Source organism: Myzus persicae, unplaced genomic scaffold (genome assembly GCF_001856785.1).
Source record: "Myzus persicae strain clone G006 unplaced genomic scaffold, MPER_G0061.0, whole genome shotgun sequence".
Taxonomy (NCBI): domain Eukaryota; kingdom Metazoa; phylum Arthropoda; class Insecta; order Hemiptera; family Aphididae; genus Myzus; species Myzus persicae.
Window position 1 is genome coordinate 1344612 of NW_019101135.1, and position 25363 is coordinate 1369974.

A 25363-nucleotide genomic window follows, 5' to 3' on the forward strand; every position below is an offset into this window, starting at 1 on the left:
ATACGTAGACATTTTAGTTTTAATTTTTCACAATAATAATTTATTACGTAATATATTACAATTTTTTTATTTGTAGTAGGTAATAACATGTATTCGTTCTCATCTTAATATAAACTAATATCCTTTTTGTGGGATAATTCAAAATTAATTTCTGACACTTGGTTTGCATTTATTATTGATTGTTACAATAATATTACCAAAACAAATATATTATTATCTTATCGTTCTTTGATCAAACATAGATCAGAAATTATGTTTAAAATTCACGAAATGTAACTAAAAAAAAATGTGTATCCAGTAAAATATAATACTCTGTTTATAAAATATGAGTTGTTATTATGAACACTTCTATACGTCTATACCTATTTGAAATGTTAATGAATGAAAAACAATAATAACAATAATTAGTAAGAACCGAAATGTTGGGTACCTATAGTGCAGCGCGTGCAACAGCTACTCGTTGCACTTTATGTAGAGATTCACGGATAGTATATTCGCTAATAGCTGTACTCAAAGTACAATCTACGTATATATAGAATATAGGTATTTAAAAACGAAGTAATATGGCACGTATAGCGTTATTTGTAGCACGCTAATGAGTAGTATTAACATAATGAAAATCAACGCACCTATTAGATGAATTTAAATGATATAGATATATATCTACTTTCAAAGTGTACACTGTTTCCTTATATAAGTATTATTAGATAGTGTGGAATACACAGAATCTATAATAATCAATTAGGTTTAGAAACAATGTCCTATCTTATATTTTTATATATTTTTGTTATAATTGTATTTTAATAAAAACTAGAGTGTCATCAAATTTCTGGGGGGATAAGAGTATAAGACTTCCCGACTGCTCACATAGGTATACCACCGTGTTAGCATATTTAAATTTGATATCTGTAATTTCAAATATGTAGAAGACAAAATTAATAAAAGTATTTTGAATCACAGAGAGTTAAAACTTTTAAATTTTAAGTATTTAATAATAATTATTATTGTTTATTAATGGTTGACATGGCAATTATATTATATGGAAGATTCAGTTTAAACAACTTTTTTTTTACAATGAAGTTATTTAAAATAAAGTATATTGGTAGGAAAAGCAATTCAATTATAGTAAAAAAACTAACCTGTAGTTCTGGAAGATGTTCTACCTCGTATGACAATTCTTCCAAAATTGTATTTAATTTTATGGGAATGTCGTCAAACTCATCAGACTCTAAAAAATAATGTATACTAATATAATATAAGTTAGGTGCACATTATGTACTAAAAAAATATATTGGATCGAAATATTAACGTTTAAGGCATTAGCAGTGAACCAAAAAAAAAAAAAAATAGCGGTCGCTGTAGCTATAGATTGTGCTAGTATATACCTTCTGCTAAATGTTTAAATAAGAAGACAACCGTTCATTTTTCACTTTCGAATGCGCTAAATACGTTTTTAATAGATTCTAACGATCCGTTTTGACATGTATTATTAATAAATATTATACCAACCGTTTATGATAGAGTGTATGGCTGCTGTTAGCGTGGTGGCCAACTGTTCGTGGTACTTCCAACATATTGACATGTCTAGGCCAAAACAAAATGATCAAACATTAAATTTAATACATTATAGAAGTAAGGAAGATTGATTTTACGTACATAGCGGGTGGGTGGACAGGGGAGTGAGGCATACGTCATCTAGGCCTCCGTCCACCAGCCCTTCCACTAGCCGTTCCAAATAATCGCGAACTTCAAAAAACTTATCCTCTGTTGAACATAAAACACATTTTACAAACACATCATATTATATTATTTTACACAATATTGAAAGAAACTAAGCAAATAGTTATAAAAACAAAAAAAAAACTTCACAATGCCTCGTGACGTAGGTATCTATATTATAATATGAAGTAGACATCATTTAATCATGCACAGAAATAATTTTAACTTAAAGCTTCTGAAAAAAAGGTCGAGTACTTCATGATTTATTCAGTGAAATGCTTGAGTGTACTTACGATCATTTTCCGCCTTGGACGCCACTTTCGCTTTTAATTTGGTGTTTAAAATGTCCCGCTGTTGGATGCACAGCAGTTTGTGTCTGTAAACCGAAAATAAAAACCATTATAACATTGATATAACGTCTGTCTTCGGTTATCCGCGAGTTTGACGTGTCGCGTGGCACGAGCGGCGAATATAGTATTTGTATAATAGTCGACGACACTCACGATCGCATAATGGATTGATGATGATATTATCGTGTCGTCGTTTCCTTTATTATTATTATTATGTACTATTATTATTCGATTACCGGCGTTTGTCGTCTGCTGCGTTTACACTACACCTAATGCCGGTAGTATTATTTATAAATTATTATGATATTATTATAGGTTGATGGTGTCAGACGGTGGCGGTGAAAAACTTAAACAAAAACAGTTCGAAGCAACAGGCGAAAAACATGAACGTGAACACGTCCATATCGTTTTGGTCGTCGGTGTAGTCCGACAGAAAAGGCCGGTCGGCCATCGGTATCGCGTTGACGCTCATGATCGGACGGCGACGAGACTTAAAATAATAATAAAGATTATACTGCAGCGAGCAGCGGCGGCAGACATAACGATACCAGTCGCGGACTCGCGGAACGCGTATCGGAAGAACCGGAAGAAAAAAATATACTTTCACCACGTGTTCCTGTGTATAATGTATATGTATATATACATTATATTTATATTGCTGCCGCCGCCGCGAGTGACATAACACGACGATATAGAACGTCCCAGCCATTCTACCTAAGCGTAATACATAATATTCATACATAATAATATCAATGACCTATAATGTCATATAGCATAAAATCGCACACTATTCGTGCTCACCGTATTGCGGTTTGCTCCCTCTTCGCGGTTGCGAGAAACAGTCCAAGTCTCGGGTGATCCGAGCGACCATAATAATAAAGTGTTCTGAACAATATTGATAGGCATGTAATATACGAGCGTCTAGCTTCCGCAGGGTAACAAGGTTCGGGACTATTTTTATAATCTTCTACTTTGGTGTAAAAAAATACAGGAAATAACTAGCCGACCCCGTGCACTTCGTTTCCCTTGAAAATGCAAACTCTTAGATGATGATTCAAACTTTGTTCAATTCGTTTACGGGTAACCAATTGTTTACAGAAATGAAAAAAAACATGTGGCAATGATTTTAATCCGAGCTGGTAAAAAATATATCGATCAAATGTCAATTAGAGGTTAAAATTATGTAGGTAATAATAACAATTGTATTTTATACCAATTATAAGCTAACCATTAATATAAAGAACCATTTATAAAAAAAAAATCCTAATTTATACTATTATTAGGTATCATAATCTATAACCAAAGGCAATCATTTATTAAAAAAAAAAAAATGTTTTTTCTATTGGGAGTCTAAAAATCTTTGCATGACTGCAGAAAGCGCAGCTTTAAAATGTGAATTTTGAAAATTCTCTCTAAATGCATTATTACATGGGTGAAAGGTACTGTCTAGGTCGATCAGTCAGTCACTCAGTTAGGACACGTTATATACTTTGATAATAATATATTAATATATATATATATACATATGTACAAACTAATAAATAGTATCAATGTGCCTATGATCTATGGGATATATATGATATACTACCTAATTATTAGAAATTATAACAAGTCAGGTACATTTTTTTTATCAATAGTTACATTTCATTAATTGTGTAAGATCCTGCAACATCCGATAAATAAATAAATTATTTGGAAGAAAATTCTTTGAGTATTACATAATATAAAATAGATCAACAGAAATATTAAATATTAATAGCCGATCCAATTATTAAGTTATAAAACGGAGGCGTTAAACACAACAAGTAATGTCTGGACTCTGGACTAATCGTTTAATATTTTAATAATTATTTAATTATTGATATTCTAATTATTTAGAAGTCTTTCAAGATAAGGCCTAATTCTCTTATCACTTGCAACTATTGTGCAAAACTAGTTATATATCGATTTTGTTTATTTTTATATAATTCAACTTTAGATGAACTTAAATTGTTCACCAAATATTTATATTTTGGTGGAACGGGATTATTTATCCAAAATTTCCCGAGATTATGAAAACATACTGAGTTTTTAAATAAACTTTGGTATAATATTATATTAGAAGTTAGTTTCGATTCTCAGTAGGTAGGTAATCACTTATCACTAATCACTAATCATTTACACTTGTACACATGTACAATGGACCACGGACGACTGACATACCTTATACCATTGATTTTATAATATTTATAAATGTATGATAGTATTTATAATCAATAGTTATAGGGCACTATAGCTAATAGGTATGCTACGCCGCCATTTTGCGACTCATTTATCACTGTGAATATGAAATTGCCCGCGTTTATATTATCATTTTTTATGTTGATAAATAAGTTGAAAATGGTGGCATAGCATACCCATTATATATAGAGCCTTAGTTATATTGATGATTGATGAATGTGATGATAAATAATTGACCAACAATTAATACTATCGATTATCGAAATTAAACAACTATAATGGATTACAATATTGTGTTACATGTCTAAAACCAAATGGTTTTTCGTTAAAAATTACCGAACAATACTATTTTGTTAATCCATTGACCATTACCGATAATGAGGTCCTGACTACGCTGTTGTTACTTGTTACACATATTACCATTTACTAGCTCAATTATATCAAGTTCAACTTATTATCTCTGTGAATCAACTTTACTGTTTTCTATATTAATTGAATTATATAATTACGGTTTACTACATATTGGGTGTGTTCATTGTCATAATATATATGTGTAAATCTTTGATAATTTACTTTTGATTAGATAAGGTTAATCGTACATATTGCCAAGTTCCTTATCATTTATAATAATTTTAATTGTATCAATATTCAATCTTAGATTGGTACTGTAAAATCTGGTTTAGTTTGAATTCCTATGTCAAATCAGCTATTCGTAGTACGCTTACATAATAGCACAGCTCATACCCATCGAGGTAAGTTGAACGCTTTCAAGCATTTGTTTATCATATTATACATTATTTGAATATAACTAAGTACTATATTAAATGCTATTTAGATTTCAAAATTCTTTTTATATATTTTATGTGTTGTATACGAAGTGCGATAGTTGCTAATTTTAATGTGGCGTATTTTTAAATTTTAAGCGAAGTGAAGATTTAAAAATTAAAATCAAAATTTGTTTAAGACTATTAAGATAAAAGTTCTAAAGTAAAAATTATACATATCAATCGATTTGAAAAGTTTCATCTAGTTAGTACTTAAGTTGAAGGTTTTTTGGATAGCTCCTCTAATTACACATTAAGTAGGAAGAAAACTAAGTAGAAAAGTACTAAGAACTATTTTAAATTTAGATTGTGAGTGGAGAGAGAACAAATTTATCACAAAATATTTATATTAATATTTTCTATATTTAAAAATATTATATGGCTATTTTCGAGCTATTTCTATAAATTTTAAATTTGCTTTTGTACTTTTTTAAAATCAAATATCAACAAACACTAACATAGCAGTGTAGTTTACCTACGAAAGCTAATGCTGAAGATTTAATAACACACTCAAATTTTTAATAATAAAAGATTAATTTTTAATTATAGCTTATAACTATATTGCACAAATATGAACAAACCCTGGTTTCTTTACCTAATTTACCTCATTTAGATTCTAAGCAAAGCAATTAATTTATTGATTTTAAAACTGTGTTTTTGTTTTAAAATCGTCTGTACTTATTATCATCGCGTTTTAAAGTTATGGAGATTCGTGGTCATAATTAATAGTTTCTTGGTATTTTAAAAATAATTGGTATTTTGGGAAGAACTAACAAAAAACGGCGATAAAACTAGAATATTTATGCAACACTAGTTTTACAAAATCAATTTTGTTATTTTTTATTTTAATTCATATACAAAAAACCTAAAGGAAATTTTCTTCGAATATTTTTTTAAAGTGTTTTCTAAACATGATATATTTAATTTTAAAAATATTTGATCTCTTTTCTGAGCTATTATTACTATTAGTACCTAATTATAGACCTTTGTGGTTTTTCTTTTTGAGATTTTTGTTAGTTTATCGGGTTAATTTGATACAATTTATCGCTTGATATAGATACACGAATCGCTGAAAATCATTAATTTTATTTTCACAATTCTGTCATCGTCGACTCATCGACGTATATAATATATTTTAAAAGTTAGTTTTAGCCTACATATTGTTATCAGAGGCGTATTTACGAGATGGGGGTTCGTGGGGTTCGGACCTTCCCCCATAACTGTATTTTTAATTGTATTTTAAATGGACTAGCAAATAGCAATGATGTCTATTCATCGAGACATATATGTAGATTCTTGATGAAACCATCAATGAATTGGCACATTAAGTCCTAGAAGATTAGGTTTTGTATAGGTAATAAATGTTGTGTCATAGAGCCCCAAATATAAATGTGTTATTAAAATTAGATGAACTTATCTGTTAATAATATATTCAGATATTTAGGTCTCGGAATATTACTATTTATTTAAAATCATATTATGTCTTCCGATTGCACACTGTAATAAATTATTTATACAAAAAAAAACAACCGAAAAAATGTAATTTTGGTAGGAGCATTGATTATTATCTCTTTGTAGATACAATAAAATAAAAATCTGATCGCACGGCATTTTGTTGTACAGTAAGTAGGCGGCGGGCTTCGGGACGACTCACAGAACAGAAAACCTACCTTAGGGCATAGGCGCGGTTGATTTAGGCAACTGTGCCGGCTAAAATCGTCCTGTCCGGTTACCACAGTGTGCGGGGACGACATCGCTGTTGCATTATATCTGTGCCTAAAAACGACGTAATAATTGGCGGTATACCGCTACTGCTGTAACCGCGGTAACGGTAATATAGTATCATATCGCATTTATACATCGTTATACCGCGGTAATCTCGATGGCGGCCGATACCTATCGTTCGGGCGCGACGACGACGTCCGTGCCAATCGCAGCGGTAGTCGCGCGGGCGGTGATGGTGATGCTGCTGCTGGCGCAGGCTCCCGGCGCCGAGGCCGTCACCGACGACATGCTGAAGATCGCGTGCTCGGACATGACGCCCAGGCACCCGGGTTACCGGCCGGAGAACATGCAGGGCGTTCCGTGCCCGTACCGGCTGGTAGTGGACCGGTCCACGCCCGTGGTGCCCGGTAACCTGGTGAACATCACCCTCACGTCCGTCGGCGTGACCATGCCGTTCAAGGGGTTCATGGTGCAGGCGCGGGACCGCGCCGGCCGAGCGCTCGGCACGTTTCTGCCGGAATGCCGGAACGTGACACAACATCACATGATCAGCTGTTTCAACGGCGACGAACCATACGTAAGTCAGTTTAATTTTAGGAGGGCTTTTAAAAACATTTACCTGCGTCATTACTCATTATATTTCTATATCCCTGCACTACACTGAGACAGCTAGGCGATACAGCAGATATTCGATGCTTCTCCAATATAGTGTTAATTGTTGGTACAATCGATTTATACTTTTTATAGACTCTTTTTAAATTGGCATAAATCCATAAATTGCCAAGCTCCTAACTTCACAATATGATCATCTTCTCCACCTGAGACGAATCACTCGTGAGTCGTTTTTTTTAAGGGTTTTTCAAAATGTTCATTTGACACATCTCTAAAAAGAACTTTGATAGCAAGGCAATAGCGTAGATATTTAGATATTCGATGCTTCGCAACGGTACCTATATATTGGTACTATCCATGAATATACTCGTAATAGGTATGGAGTTTTTAAAAATAGGCTTAAATCCAACTTGTCACGCCCTTAGCGAATTCTGATTTTTTTTTTATCACTTGAACTTGAAAACGATTCGAAAATTATTGTGAAATTGTAGGACTTAATTTTCAAGTCATAGGCTTCCTAAGCTCACGGTTTTCCGTTTTGTTACACAGATGCTCCAACATGATGTCCTCCATGGACATTACATTTAAATATGCAAACTCATGTTTATATACGACCGTGATAATTCATTATTAAATTGAATTATACTCAAATATAATATACCTAGTATATAGGTACCTAGTATATAGGTACCTATACATACTATACAGTTAAAATGAAAATATTTTATACATTTTTCTTGGTTATACTGCGCTCAACCTTTTGACGTATTTACACCAAATTATTTTTTGACCATAATTTTATTATTGTTCCATCACATAATTGTAATACCTATTAATTATTGAAAATTGCATGCGTGTCCCCTACCCCACCCTCACGCATCGTGGTAGTTTTTTTTGTGAAATGGTTCGTTGATCGCTTTCATGAATATAATATATATATCGATAGTGTACCTCAAGTACAAATTTGTTAAAATTATAATTAAACTATAAGCAAGTGTCGATACATTTTTTCTCTGCCATAAAATGTATTATGATAAGTTATAAATTATAATATTCTATACTTCTGTAGGATCAATGGATTCTGCCAGTACAATATATTATTATATCATTGTGCACGATTTAGTTTGACATTTATTGTTATTTAATTATTACCTGTTTATTAATTGTAGCTATTCTATAGTGCTTATAGAACTGTTAAATAATAATAATAATAAATTATTATTTATTATACTTATTCAAAATCCAATACTGTATAAACATATTAAATAGTTAATAACAAAGTCGTGTACAAATAGTAATGTATTTACATATAAGGCTAATCGCCAGCAGTAACCTAATTATAATTAATGTGTATATAATAATAATCTTAATTAAACCCAAATAAGTTAATGATGGTTGGAATTTTATTTTTTTCAGAACGCAGTGGTTCAGTCAAATAACAAATATAAAATAACAGATACTTTCACGTGGGTAGCTCCATTGTCACTCAAAGGACCTATACGATTTAAGTAAGTAAATACGTTTTATCGATTTAACAGTTATTACTTAATCGAATTTAAGGTTACACAAAAGTACTTTTTAAGAATTTAATTTAATTGCGTTTTATTTTAAAGTCTATAGTATGACCAATAAATTGATCGCATGCCGTATTCAGTAGCTTTAAAATGTATACATCATAACTTAAAACCGCAGTCTTTAGTTTAGTTTATGGTCTAGGATCTAATCTACACGGTCGAGCATAACAAACACTGTTTATAACTTTATAAGCTTTTAGAAGATTCTGATCAAACGACACTAGATTGAATAAATTTAATCCTAATAATTATTTATCAATAACTAAAAATACCCTAATGCATTAGTTCCATAAAACCAGCTAGGCGAAAAATAGAAAAAAAATAGTTATAGAATGAGAACACGTGTTAAACGTGACTGATAATAGTGATTGTATAATTTGCAACAATTATAGGCCTAAAAGCTACTAGTAGTTAATGCCCTAAAGCAAAAACAACGCCTGTCTCCCGCATTATTTTAGCCAAGGTGGACTAATAAATTTAAAATCATCAATCCGCCTTGATTTCAGCGCTACATGACGAAGAAAACTCAAATGGCCACTTTTCCTTATTTTCTCTAATTATGATTTATATTTCAACAAAATAACTAAACCAAATAAGCAAGTTCACCGTCTAAAGATAACCAGTTCAGGGGTCATATAATGTATTTATTAATGTCCGATTTTATAAAAATGTAATCTAACAAAATACATACATAACGTAGTAGACTTATTACCATCCGGAATAAAATACACAATACATTTTCAAAAAAAAAAAATGTGCTCCAACAGTGTTTTGTTCTAGTACGTTATAAATCTATATGACGTGATAAGATTAAAATTTATGAGCAGGGTTTGAGACCTAAAGTATTTGATTTTTCTTTTTGGCTTGACGTAAAATCCAGACGAGTCCTATGGACATTTATATCATGTTACTATCATCTATAATATGAAATTTGAAAGTGTTTTTTAATACTTTTTACTAGCTTTCTACTTTGAAATTCAGATGACGCAGATGGTAGCTACAAACAAAAACTGATTTATTTGTATATTTTTTTCCTTAATAAGTGGTTAAGACAGAATTTTTGCCTTTGTATCTTATTAAAAATTAGGTATCTATAAAAGTAGAACTCAACTCTGCTTTGTTTGTTTTTGTTATCTGTTGCATAGGTGGTATCCATGGGCAATAAAGAATTCCAACATTCTTAAGAATACGTCACACCCTCATGTGTTGTCTCCGCCTTACAAACGTGTAACATACCAAATTTATACTCAGCAGATCGTGTTAAATTCTGTTCGTTTAAAAATTAGAGTGAATCAACCTATTATGAACCTATGGTAAGAACATCCTCTGTTTTCCTATGTTGGTTTTTTACGATATTTCAATTTTTAAGTGAGTTATAAGCATTTTTAATTTACGGTATATTATATAAGCATAACTTTCTAAAAATTGAACTATCGTAAAAAAACCAACACAAGAACACCGCAGATAATGTTCTTACCATCAAATTTCGTAACAGATCGATTCACTTTAATTTTTAAATCAACATAATTAAACGAATCTGCTGAGCGTGAATTTGGTGTTTTACACACTTATAAGTTGTAAAAAGTTGTAAGTTACACATGCGGGTGTGGCGTCCCCTTAATAAATACGCTATATTACAGAAAACAAACTATAAACGGTTATCTGTATACCAGAAGTTTAAAAAATATTATTTTACCATCGCAGTGTGATCATCACAATAATGTATAGTAAATTAGTGTAATTATAACGTATAGGTAATATATTCTATTATAAGGTATTTGTCGATTTTCTGTCGCACTGTCTGTAAAGATATACTCAGCACAAGCTACAGTAATGAGAAGAAAAACATGGAAGATGGTTGAGGGGAAATTCATTTTTTTCTTTTTTGTAGTTTAAAATGGGTGTAGGTACATAGATGGTATGGTTCATTTTTCTTATTTTAATGTCTTTGAGTGAATTTTTGGTGATATCAGGTGCCCAAGTCCAAAATGATGTATATAAGTAGGTATATACTATTCTGGAACTATAATGAATTTAAAACGTTGCACAAATTTTTAGTAAAAAAATACGTAACATACCTTTACGTAGGTAAAGTAAGCAAACAAAAGGTTACGGTTAGGCTTTGTTATTTTTGGGATTTCTAGTAATTATTTTTTTATTAATCAAGTCAATTTAATCATTTTTAGGTTCACAGTTGTATTGAATTTTGAACATTTCTGGACTAATGAAGAAACCGATGATATTTCAGTTGCTACACTTTCACCAGAAGAGTTTAATATAAAAAAATCTATTAATCATGAATACTATATTTACAAATTGTACACTCAAAATTGCTTTACCTAGTTAATCAAATAATATATGTAATATATGTATTAATAGTAAATACCGAGAGTGGTACCTAATGAATAATATACTGATATGTTTTCTTTTAAATATAATAATGCCATGATTAAAATGCACTAGCTGATCCTGCACTTGAAAAATTAAATAATTTCATTGGATTTACCCTGGCTTAAACTCCATTAATTGTAAGCCACACATATTTTTAACATAATATAATTTGGGTGGATTAGATCAAATATAAACTACAGGTCTAAAATTATATGTACAGTTTAATAATTATGTAGTAACAATTTTATTTGATGTAACAATAGACATTAGCAGCTCCGTACATACAAAAAAATTATTCATTTTTCGTGAAAAGACAATAATCCCTACGGGAGCCCATCTTTAAAAATTTTCATCCGTGTGCATTGTATATACTGCATATCTTCGGGTGTAAGATTACTTATCACCTATGTACCAAATTGTAGAACCATGAGTGCAGTAGACTTGAACATGGATCTTTACATGCATACACACACGCACACAAACATTGCCTTTTTTAATATAGATACAAATTTATGACATTTATAGAAATTGTATTTAAGTTTTAACTTAGAAATGCGACAATATCTGTGTTAATTATTTTAATAATAAAAAAAACAGTTTTAACTATACATACATTTAAATAAGGTTCTATAACAACAAAGGCAGGCATTAATTAGGTATAACTCACATAATTAATCGTGTCGGGCGATCGTGCCATGCACCTAAATAACTATAACGTATGTTGTATGTATACTTATTTTTTATCATTCCTGAATTTTAACCAGACATGGTTATGGTTTTTGGCTTAAATGCATTAGATATGAACAAAAATCATTATTTATGTCAATGTAAATATATTTTATTATTATTTAACAAGAAAAATTGCTATTGGACTTATTGGACAGAACGAGAACGCAAATAATGGTCTACAATAGTTAATATAATAGTAAATGCACTGAATGGTATGAACTTTTTTTAATATACTTCTCGGAATGTCGCTAATAAATAAAACGAAATATTTTTAAGGCGTAGGTGTGTAGTGTATTTTAATCTATCAACTACTAATGGTGTATTTGCGATTTGCAGCTTACACTCCAACAAGGTATTATAAAATGAGAATTCAAAAAGAAATTATCATTGCAATCCTATTAGCATGCACGGTTTATGCTCGGAATGATTTTTTTCGAATGATAACCAAAAATCGATTTCATAGTTTCAGGTTTAAAAATATAACACATTTTCACATGAATGCCCGATTGACCTTCAAAATGTTTTTCCCACGAACGACTTGAACCAAAATCTCGATCGGTCGTGTGAATTTAGTCGTGCAGTGCAAATTTCGGATCAACTCACGGTCCCGGTTTTCGTACTCCAATATATCACAACGTGAAATATTGATGCGAGTCTGGGTAGTCAATATAGAGTGTGTCCATATGCAATGTATGTATTTAAAACTTGAAAATCTCATTTTTATTACAGATAATTTACGTGTTTGAATTCAGAATTATACCAATACCTAGGTATATAGGTACATCAGTATGGGATCCTGCAGTGTTTAAATGTTTAATTTTCCCTGGTAAAAGTACAAAACATTGTAGGGCATATCAATACTTCAGACATCCACTACTGCACTACAATAGAAACACGGGCTAGAACATAGAGCAACTACAGTGCTTCGGGAACGGGGGGGGGGGGAGGGGAGAGTCGTTCCGCCACTGATGTAAACCATGCATGTGAATGGAAAAACTCTTACATAAAGACCTGAATGTTTTTTAAAATTATTATTTTCGGCATAATCCCAGGCTACTCGTGATCTACCGATATAGTCCTAACTACGAATAGTGGACGGTCCGTCGGTACCGCTGCATATAAGGTATTGTACCTCTTAGTACTTAAGTTTTCTTAGGTAATTACTATATATTTGATAGTAAAAGCTATCAGTATATTAAACTAATCATACTATACCATTGACTTGAGAATAATACTAAAATTGTAATGCTATATTATTAAATTAAAAATAATTGTTGTGCAATCCAATGCAGGTTTTATTTGAAGAAAAATTATCAGGAAACATATGCCCCTAGTTATACCGACTACCGAATACTGTCAATGTGTCGCAATAATTCATAAAATAAAAGTGTTTAATGTTTTCATTAACATTGGGTTTATGTAAAACGATTTTCTACTTCATAAACGAATACACCTATAAACTACAACCGCAGTAATATGATTGCCGGTTATCTTATATATGAAATTGAAATTTGTGAAAAAAACAATTTATAGTTTATATACTTCTGGAAACAATGTCATATTGTTGGCAACATTTCTGGTGATTCACTTTAAACTCTACAGTCGATTGTAACCAAAAGTTTCACATTGGTCGCTCTAATTCCATTTATTTTAATGCAATTGGTGTTACTATATACCGTACTTGCCTACCTATATAATTACTACCATATACAAACATATGGAAAGGATAGTTGTATAATCGCTTTATAATGGCTTATAATATGTTATACGGCTTAGAATCCTTCTCATCAGTTTACTATTTGAGTTTATTATTATATTTTCTACATATGATATGAAAGTAATCATTTTATAGTACCCTTCGACTCAAAACTATGGTCCCGCAGTGAAATCGTGAATTAGATTTAGTCTGTTTGTACTAATATGTTTGAGACCTAATAACTGTGTTTATTTAACAATATAAATCAATTTATTTTCTAGTTTTAGGACTTTTAAAATACCTAGTAGTAAAAAAAAGAAATAATAAGAATCCGAAATTATTTGAATAATAGAACAATATTCTGCATAGATGAGAGGTCTTATTAAAGTAAAAAAAATATGGGCAGAGCAAGAATAATCATTGGCAATTAAACATAAATTATAATAAAATATTAAATACCTACCAATGATCATAATTATTTACTATCCGTTGAAATGTTAAAATATTGGTCACCCTGTACAATTTTTGGATAGGAGTAATAAATATAGCCTTGACGCCATTTAGCCACTCAACAACTGCGTATAACAATTAGTAATCCCTATATTAATATACCTAGCCAATTAGACATTATTCAGTTATTACTTAATAAGTACCTATTTATTATTATCATCATAACGATTTGTCGGGTTACCTGCCGACTTGAGCATTTTCATAATTTTTATTTATGCGTATATTAACAATAATAACAATAATAATATAACTACTTTCAAACCTAGTACAAGTACCGCTATTATAGTTGGATAATAATATTATAACTATGCCGTAGATATATTATCTAAACGCGTATTCGGGGATGGCACGCGAATGGCATACTAAAATGTCTCTTTAAACGTCTGTACAAATAATAAGTGTATAATTATATAGTATTCGACAATACAATATAGGTAATATACAGTATAATATTATGATATTTTATCAATGTCATTCATGACGTGTCGCGCGCACGCGTTTGTGAGTTTGAGCGCCGATAGAATATTTTAATATATTAATATAATGTCATTATAGTATTATACTCACTAGTCACTACCTACCCATAATAATAATAATAAACGCTCAACACAATTTATATTATACAATATTGGTACATTCAACTGTTCCATATTATGTGGGTCACACAGGAAACGAAGAAACACGCGCGCGCGAGTGTGTGTGTGTGTGTGTGTGTGTGTGTGTGTGTGTGTGTGTGAATACTGCAGACCGAACACCGTATTTTTTTACATAATTGAAATTATTTTATTTTACAACGTTTTCGAAAAATTATATTTACAACTTTATGTGTACTAAAATAGATGCATAATATAATTTCAATAAATCGACAATAAAACAGAATTATAAAGAAATAAGAAGAAGAATAAAGAAGAATACTATTAATTATAAATACAAACATAAAAACATAAAAACAAACGAACGATATCTAAATCATAAGAAAAACATATATATATAAATATAAATGGCTGGTTGTTCACATAATAATTATTTATTTAGATACTTATTTACATTAGTTGTAGAATTAGTTCTTATACATTTTTTATCGTTAAGGTTCAAGGAATTCATATATGATATGGTATATAACTCATTAGGTCCTAAATAAGCCATACATTTCTGGCCTATACTTGTTTATGAATAATTTATTTTTGGATCATAGGCTAAAGTTTCTGGTTTATTGAATATATTGTTTTCCGATGGAAGCTTTTTATTTCAGTGATTATTTTATGTATCTACGGTATTTTTTTTTAGAGTTGCACCAAAAACCAAAATCGATTTTGTCAAAAACCAATTTTGCATAAAAATTCCAGTTTTTCCATAGTTGTTTATTTGTTATTCCTGTGCCTTATGAAAACTATTGGAGATTACATTTGACCCCCCCCCCCCCCCAAAAAAAAAAAAACAAAAAAATACCAACTAGATTCACTTTCCTACCAGAAAAAATGCTATAGGAGAAAATCGAAGCATTTCTACTGTCCCAAAAGGTAATGAAAGACACAAAAAAAAAATTAAACATCACTGTAAAATCAATACATTCATTACTCTACTCAGAAACTAAAATAATTTAAGTAAAATTTAACTATTTTTTTTCTTCAAAATTAAACAAAAATATGAGCTTACTAAATAAACAGCGTACATAATATTAGTGCTATACCAATCCTCTCACAGTTATCTTTTTTTTTTTATATGTGCTTATTATTTAATTCCAACAGTTAAATGATTAAATTTTTTTTTAATATGTTGTACGATATTATACTACTTTAAATTGTGTTGTTCTTATCCAGGTCTTTTCTAAAATCGATTGACCACTAACCAGAACCTGGTCCATCGACCTTACTTGTTCCGATCGGGGTATTTTTAAGATTGATTATAGTTTAAGTTTGGTTCTTGTGGTTATTTATTTGACTCCATCAGTTTTTTGTAATCTAATTGGTTGACCCAGCCGTGGTTGGTAAGTACCTAATATATTATAACAATAGTTGAAACAATTTTTCAAATTGTTACTTTTGTTTTTATTGTATCCTAAAGTCCTAACTGTCCTAGATGTTGTCTATTATTTAAATTTATTTTATGTTTGATTAGTGATAACTGATAAGTGGTAACACATGCATTCATAATATATCATATTACCTGTATATATTTATTTACAATTCGTATTTGTTCGTGCAAAGCTGTGGTTTCTATCAGGCGTATAGAAAACAATACGTACGCGGAAAGTGTAGAATATATAGAGAGTGCCTTAGAAATCCCGTAACCTCTTTGACCATTTTAAAATTTAGAAATCGCCTTACAATGTCAATTCAAGCAAATATTAAAAGACCGTTAAATTCGATGATACCACATTATACCACTCTCGTGCACTTGTAACTAATTATAATATTATTCGCTTAATAACAAATACATTATAAAATACCGATAGGTACACCAATAATATTTCTTTTATATTCGTTGAATATTTCAGCGATTTCTAGTGAGCATCAATTTAGTCAACTTATTATTGCATCAGTGATATACTGATATTTATTATTATGTTATTGAGATTTTATAGAGTACTATTACAATGTACAATATTATATCAACTCATAAGAAAATACAAGGTTAATATTTATATAGACATACGAGATAATATGTATTTATTATTAAAAAATAATATTGTGCATTAAAAGTACATTAAACAAGTCACGAGTCATAATGTATACATAGGTGTACCTTTGTATAAGCGAAAATAGATTTGCTGATTTGATACTGTTAGGGGTGAAGGTACCTATATAGTTCTAAATAAATAATAAACTATATACGTACACGTACCTATGTAATAAAAAAAAGTACTAGGTATGACTATTGTGCAGTCGAATCTCGATAACTCGATTTTTTCCTCCCCCCTCCATGTTTGAGGTACATAACTCGAGAAATATATAAGTTGAATTTATGTTTATTACCCTTGTGATTCGAGTTATCGAGACTCATCTGTAAATTATAAGCTGCAGCAGTTTAAAATTACCAACAGGGATTGTGTCTTACACTTTAAATTATTATACTTTATTACAGGTAAATAGCTGTCTAGTTCCCTTAAATCGTCCCTTTTCAGTTTTCACAATATGTTAGAGCTTTGCGTTGGAATTGTTTAAGGTGCAGTGTCCACTGCAACCATTGAAACTATAATGTATAATATCAGATCGTTAAAACAACATAATAAACTATATACATAGGTCAACTATATATTTTCTATGTACTATACGAGCCTGCTGCAGATCACTGCTGCCAAGGCCGTAACTGAAGGGAAGTGTCCGGATCCCCCCCCCTTGGAATTTTTAAAAGTTAAACAAAGGCATTTTATGTTTTGAACCCAAAAATGATAAGTGTCCGGTATTGGGCACTTTCTATAAAAAAAAAAAATGTCGGACACCACCCGAATTTTTTTTGTCAGTTCCGCAGTCTTGACTGCTGCACACAACTACACAAGTCATAATACTATGTATAATTACACGGATGAACAAATATAGATTTGCTGATTTAATGCTGTTACGGGCAAAGTAAGGAGTTATATAGTTATATAACTCATAAAGTACCTACCTACTGTGATTTACTATATTATTATAAGTTGCAGCAGTCGAACATTTCCCAACAGGAATTGTGTCTTACACTGCAAATCGTTATTTTATTATTATATCTATATATAATATATACCTAATAGACAGTTGCCTTAAATCGTAGTTTTTTCAGTTTTCACAATACATTAGCACTGCGCGTTGAAATTGTACAAGGTGTGATGTGGTTCATCAAAACGACCTGACATATGTCAGTATTCGTTTTTTTTTGTTTTTTTGTGAACTGCTCTAGAACAACGAGCCTGCGGCAGATCGCTGCTGCGCACGAGCCACGCGCGTTTGTTAAGGACACGAATAAATACGGGAGAACCTATATATTGCAATGGTGTACTGGTGTACATAACATTATATACTTACGTTTTATTCAAATGTTGATTTAAACATGTACACCTAATTACACGGTCATTGTTTCGACGGCCGCGCGGGCCTATACAATCGTTACAATGGGTCATTTCTATAGGTCAGTGTGGCGGATTTAATACCATATATATATATACGTCATAAATTACACACAGAAATAATATTATAATATATGTATATACGTGCGTTAGTTGTTACACATATATATTATATATATATTCATTATACACCTTTAGCTGAATGCACCTATGCGGCTATGCGTAATATAATAGACACGTGTAATTTACTACAAATGTGGCGACCTTGAAATTTAAAAAAAAATTCCCGTCTAAAAACGTTATTTTAAAATTCATAAAAAATTCGTAGAAGAGTAATAATAAAAAATAAAACATAATTCATAAGACTATTAGTGCTACACAGATAATAATACACATGATAAGTGCCGATAAAACGCGGCAATTAAATTATAATATGTAGGTACATATTTAGTAATATTTACCTATAGCTACGTAGCTTAATTAGATCTCAACATTTTAGATTAAATAACATTGCCTTAAATATATATTACACAATAATTGTTGGTACTATAAATATAGACTCGTTGTTAATTCATTAGTTCCAAAATGTTAAATGAAGAAAGCATAACTATTATCATCACTATATTTTATTGATTGTTATTAATAGTTATTAAAATATTAAAATACTTAACTATGAAAATATTTAAATCTGCAACTAATTTTTATATTAGTAAAATAAACAATTCAAATTTGTTCAAAAGGATTACTACTAAAATATTATTTATTATCGGGAGCAAAATAATATTAGTTATAAGTACGATATATTTATTAGCAATGTATTTAGCCTTATCGTTTGAAAATTATAATATTATATTTTCAGAGCAAAACAATTAATACATTAGTTTTATCAATTTAATCTATTATGTGGATTTATAATGATAAGTTTTTTTTTTATTCTTATGTATCTTTCTGGTAACAAATTTGAACTATAAATGGCATTTTGGGGTCAAAAAGTTCAATAACTATTTAAATAATCGGAAAAAAATAAAAAAATAAATGATAAGTAAACGGAAATATTTACTTGATTACACTAGTTTTCTAAACATCGAATATTTTGTTTTTTGTTGTAATTGAAAAATAAATAACAACGGAATCATTCAATTTTCATCAAATTTTCAAATTAACATACCTGATATAATTTTCAAAATATTGTTTCTCTTTTTGCAGAGCTATTTAAATATTTTTTAGAATTTCGATTTATGTTGATAAGATTTTTTTGTTAGTCAAATAGTTGGAAAAATATTCCCATCGAGTTACAACTTACAAGAATTAAGGTTTCTCATTAGTCGTTCTTAAAGAAAATGAAAACATTCGAAAATCCAGTTACAACTTTTTTATAAACTTTGCATAAAGTTAAAATTTAACGAAATTTCTCAGGCACAAATATTTTCAAATTATTATATGTACGATGTACCTGCCAAGTTATAAATGTTTGAGACTTTTAATTTTAATTACATATACCGGCTTGAAAATATAAAACACGACTCCTCAAAATTTTTAACGATTTCTTCTCAAACGATTTCAGTTTTTATGTTGTAAAAATGAAATTTTAATAAGCCAAACATTAATTTTAAGCCGTTTATAAGCATTTGACATATTAATGTTATGTTAGTTTTTTGAGTATAAATGTCGATCACATTTTTTTTCTATATATTTTTTTTCAAATCAAAAACATCAAAAATGTGGGAAATATACAAGGTTCTTTGTAAGTTATCCTCAATATCTCATAACAATTAAAAAATGTCTCTTTTATTTTATAAGCATTTAAAATTCATATATTGACAACATTTGCCAAAAACATGAATATTTGAAAACTATTTTGTAAATCCTTAAGACTATCAATTTTAATATCTGAAAATTTAAAATGTAATCAAATTTTCTCTTATATTTTTCTTTTGAAATATATAAACAGCATTTTTTTCGTAGACTTTAGTAGTTCTAAATTTTACAAAATTAGATGTTGAAAAACAATGAGTATTAATTATAATTTAAACTAATTAAGTATATAAATATGGGGCAACACGACGTCGCTATAGTATAAATACTAAATAACGAAAATAAAAACCATATAAAAAATATATATACAATATTTTGAATAATAATAATAAAACTATAAAAGGCATGTACGTAATTGTGATTTGTCGAAAAAAACTTGTTCGTCTAAAAAAATTCTTCTCTTTGCACCAGGTGCGATATTTTACTTTGTGGTCAATTGGCATATTCGGTTAAGGGCTATTGATAATATTTTTAAATACTGAGGGTAACTGCAAATCAGTAACCAGCAGAGCCACACTCCGGTTTTCGAGGTCCTAAAATTTTTTGAATACCCTCTAAAAAAAATCGCCAAAAAGACACTTTCTACAATATTTTATTTAAAAAAATATAAAGCTTGTAACTATTACAAAAATTATAATAATATATGTAACGAAAAGCATTAATGCGAATATTGTGCATTGTCCAACATAATATTACAATAATTATACTGGGAAGTTAGCAGAACGATTTTCTCGGCGATTAATTTTTATTAGGGATCCAGTCGTCGTTGAGTAACCACCTGCCAACTATAACCACATAGACGCGTTTTGATAGTACAATTAATATCGTACTTTGGATTGCATGGCGGTTACATTATATCCATCTATACGTATTATTACCATTTTCTATCCGTAAACATCGTTATTATTATAATAACTTGCTCAAATTGACTTTCATTGTTATGCGCTACTATTCCTTTCCCAGACCGATCAAGAGAGGAAATCATTCTTATTTCTTGGATATTATTTCTTTTTTTCCATTTCGGACGACGACCGCATACAACTATTATACAGCAGATCGCAACTAATCGCCCAATATTTCCTCATGTACTTTATATTCTCACATACACAGTGTATATTATTATTATACACACACTCTCACGTTCTCACGTGCAAATTATGGTCGGTCTTCGAGAAATCGATTGACAATATTATTGTATTTTAAAATAACAACATCGAAAAAAGAAATCGGAAAAGTACGAAAGCTATGTTTACGAAACTTGTTAAAAAATTTAAATATTATATATTTATGTTCCGTTTGGATTATTATTAGTAAAAACAACTACTACTGCAGTTCGTAATCAATCACCCAGTGTTTCCTCAACGTATTATATTCTTACACACGTATCCGTACTAAAGTGGCATTTATGGTCAGTTTTCGATAAATCAGTTGACAATATTGTATTTTAAAATAACAAGTTGCAACATCGAAAAAAGAAATCGGAAAGACGTACGGAAGCTATTTTAAAAATATGTTCACAAATTAATGTATTCTATTCATTATATTTATGTTTTCGTTTGGATTATTTTTTAAATGTTAATATCACAAACTTTTACTGCCAGTTAATTTTAGATATGATTTACCATCTATATAATAACCTAATTAATTATAATAATACATACCTATTAAAGGTAATTAAAATAAAAATGATTGTATTTATTTTATTAGTATACCTATCAACCTACCTATTATTCTATATTCATATATTATTAATCAAGGAATCAAAACACACAGGAGCTAACTACAGATTTTCTTTGATCCATTTATTTAACTTTATATCGTAAATTAACATTAACCAACCAATTAATTTACCAATACTATTTGGTCTCTGAAACCGGAAGACCGGATACAGGAAACCATACCCTAAATTGTTACGCGTGCATAGGCTTAATATAACGTTCTGTAGGTTACTATATACTAGTAGATTATTCGTGAATCGTAATATACAAATATATTACAGTACAACGAATCACGTATGGACCGTATGGTATTTTTTGAGTAAATTTGTTCATGAATCACAACAATTTTAGTTGAAAATTATTTATTTAAAAACAGCAATCTAGTATTGTAGTATAACAATATTAAATATACTTAGGTAGGTATTATTATACGCATGTTCAATAATTTTATAGACTTACAGTAGATACTTAACATACATGTAGTTTATGTTGTTCAATATTTGAGCAATTAGCTAGACAGGTATGTAGTTATGCTATTTAACTATATATTAGTTGTATCATTAGTTTACACTTAAAATAGAATGTGCGCTGAAATATTATAATATTAGTTGTGACTTACAAAATACAAGTTATACGACTTGTAATTAATGTAAACACTCACATTATTCAATATTTAAACGGTACCAAATTGTGTACGTTTTTGTTTAGCGTTAAATTTAAAATAATATACACGAACAACATATTATAGAATCGTACTCCAATGCGAATACATGTTTTTTTAAATAGCACATCATATTTTACACGCATCGTACGCGATATATTAAAGCGAATTCACAAAAATCAACACTTACGTCTGGTGGAAGAGTATTGCGAACGGAAATCGTTTTCTGAAGAGATCGGCGAATGCAATAATTATGCGTGTAGCACGCACGTCGCGTATTTTGTTCAAACGGATAATTCGCGGCAGACTTTTAGGAACCGATTGCACAACGCACTAATAATATAATCATATAATCATATTATTATATATTGTACAGGAACTGACCGAATACTCATTCCTTCTGAACGGGCCGTGGCGATGCGGACTACTGCAGACAGTCTCCGGTACCTACACCGTCACACGCTATACGTGCAGCCGAGTGCATTCACATTTAATGATGACCAGTAGCAGTGGTAAAGTTATGCGATACATGATAATAATATAATATCGATGCGGAGGGACAGCACGAAAAAAAATGAATAATAATAATAATAACTATACGAAAAAAAATGAATAATAATAATAATAATAATAATAATAACGGTAACAAATGGTGCGTGATGCGATGATGACAGTGCATATAGATATATATTATTATATATGTATAATGTACACCATACGCACATATTATTATATAGGTATACCTATACCCATTGTGTGATATAGTCGCAAAACGCGCATTTAAGGTCTACGATTGGTTTTTTTTTTTTTATGTAAAACAGAGACTCCTTTGAAAAGATTTTACAGACGTTGAAACGTATCAGTACGAATAACACATTTTTTATAAGTAAAAATATTATATTATACTATGATATTTTTCGCCTGTTCTGCGAATGCAGCTGTATCGACTATTATTATTTATAATAGTACAATAATATTGTTATTTCGTTTTAAAAATATACGAAAAATTTAATTTTATTAACAGGAAATCAGGTGGTCAATATGTGGTTTTTACACATGATGTATTTCAAAAAATGGTCATTATTAATATTGAATACACATTACACAATAAAGTAACATATATAGGTAGCCAGTGTTTACCGTATCAGTTTGAGTAGATATCCCTTTAACTACATTCGTTTTATGCATAATATGTAGGCATTTTTAGTTTTATAATTTATAAACTATATGTCTATATACCTCAAAATTATAGAGGCGTTTGAATTTATTAGATTGAATTATGTTTGATGACATTTTGCAAACTAAAAATTTGTTCTTAGCACTAAACACGTGTAATTTTATCACGTTTTAAAGGTATGTATTAATAAATATTCAAGGAATATAAAAATAAGCAACGTACCTATAGTCTCAAATATATCTGTTAAAATAAAAATTATTTTATGAGCATTACGTATAATGATAATAAAAATGGTTATTCATGTTTGAAAGATGGTTCTGCAATAAGGATAAAAGACCATACTTATTGATCTATATTGTTTACAATATAGTATGTCAATGTTAATCACTTTTTTTAATAAATTGTAAATATTCTATTTTTTATATATAGTTAGGATGCTTACGGTTAGGTGACATTTTTAGCCATTGGATAGGTATTTATTGAACCATAGGCCTTGTAGTAATAACTTATAATAATTAGTATTATTTATTTATTTAATTTAAGTTTTTTTTAAATATTTTTTAACTTTCTTTGAAATACCTAACTGATAAAAATTAAAAAACCTAGAAGTTTGCACTCTTTTAAAATATGCGTTTATAAAGTAAATATTTCTATATTATATTAGACAATAAAAAATGTGATTTTCAAGTAGGTACTGTAGGCATGAAAAAAATATAAATTTATCATTAAACGATAAATTCCCATTCAGCAGGCTTGGTGAATCATCATAATATAGAAACTTTTTACACATTATAATCTTGAAAAATGTTACTTTAATTTGTGAAATTCTACAATATATTATAATTATCGGAGTATAGGTAAATATATTGTACGAAATATTAATATATTTAACACATAGTTTTTTGTAAAATAGGTATTTCAAAATGAAAATTGCAGTATGTTGGCAAAAATATAGTTAGTTTGAAATTTGATTAAATTTACATTGCATTGAGTCTTTGCAAGAAAAGATAAATATTAAAACTGAAAAGTAAATAACACAGTAAGTATATCGATAGTACACTCAATATTGTAATTCAATTCGTTAAAATAGTATCATGTCGCTCGAAAACAACAGGTATATGTATTATACTATTATGTATAATATATATATATATATATGTAATATAGGATATACGTCGATGTAAAATGAAACAGGGTAATGCGCTTCGATACTGTTTTGTTGCATTTGGAAGTTTTCATTACACTGCTGCACAGTAATGTTTCATATAAACAAAGGGCAACTATTTCGTGCTTTAATAAAAATAATGTATTCAATATACAGCGAAACTTCTCCTAACGGACACCTCCGAATAGCGGTAAATTTCTTGGGATTCAACTACGAATTTTCTACAAACCGAAATCTCCGAATCGCGGACACCTCCGAACAGCGGACAAAATGTCAGCGACCGAGAGGGCCCAGTATTTGGAGGTTTCGCCTAAACAATTATTGTATTATTCAGGTTACCTACATGCATATTTTTACTACTACGTGGGTATGACACTATAAATATACATTAGTATTGCCATCCATTGTACTGAAAAAGGCATCGGCTGTACCTTT

General features: G+C 29.8%; 2 protein-coding genes across 4 annotated transcripts in view; one reads left to right on the forward strand and one right to left on the reverse strand.

The window, feature by feature from the left end:
• The window catches only part of LOC111027877, a 49098-nt gene that overhangs the window by 11469 nt on the left and 12266 nt on the right, over nt 1-25363 (reverse strand). Inside the window, exons 1-5 of one of the 2 annotated variants that reach the window (XM_022306359.1) lie at nt 2223-2542; nt 2013-2095; nt 1657-1764; nt 1510-1584; nt 1140-1228 (exon numbers count right to left, since the gene is read on the reverse strand). In XM_022306359.1, the coding sequence (XP_022162051.1) occupies nt 1140-1228; nt 1510-1584; nt 1657-1764; nt 2013-2095; nt 2223-2230 (363 nt within the window). In that variant the 5' untranslated portion in view covers nt 2231-2542. Of the gene's footprint in view, nt 1-1139; nt 1229-1509; nt 1585-1656; nt 1765-2012; nt 2096-2222; nt 2543-25363 lie in introns of those variants that run through there. The other variant, XM_022306358.1, reaches the window with a different exon arrangement.
• LOC111027878 (defense protein l(2)34Fc-like) lies at nt 4913-11507 on the forward strand. 2 transcript variants are annotated; one of them, XM_022306360.1, is made up of 4 exons: nt 4913-5041; nt 6737-7415; nt 8867-8958; nt 11211-11507. In XM_022306360.1, exons 2-4 carry the CDS (start codon nt 6996-6998, stop codon nt 11365-11367), a joined length of 669 nt encoding a protein of 222 aa, XP_022162052.1. In that variant the 5' UTR covers nt 4913-5041; nt 6737-6995; the 3' UTR covers nt 11368-11507. The 2 variants fall into 2 exon arrangements, with proteins under 2 accessions (XP_022162052.1, XP_022162053.1); XM_022306361.1 differs by having other exon boundaries at nt 4946-5041; nt 6692-7415.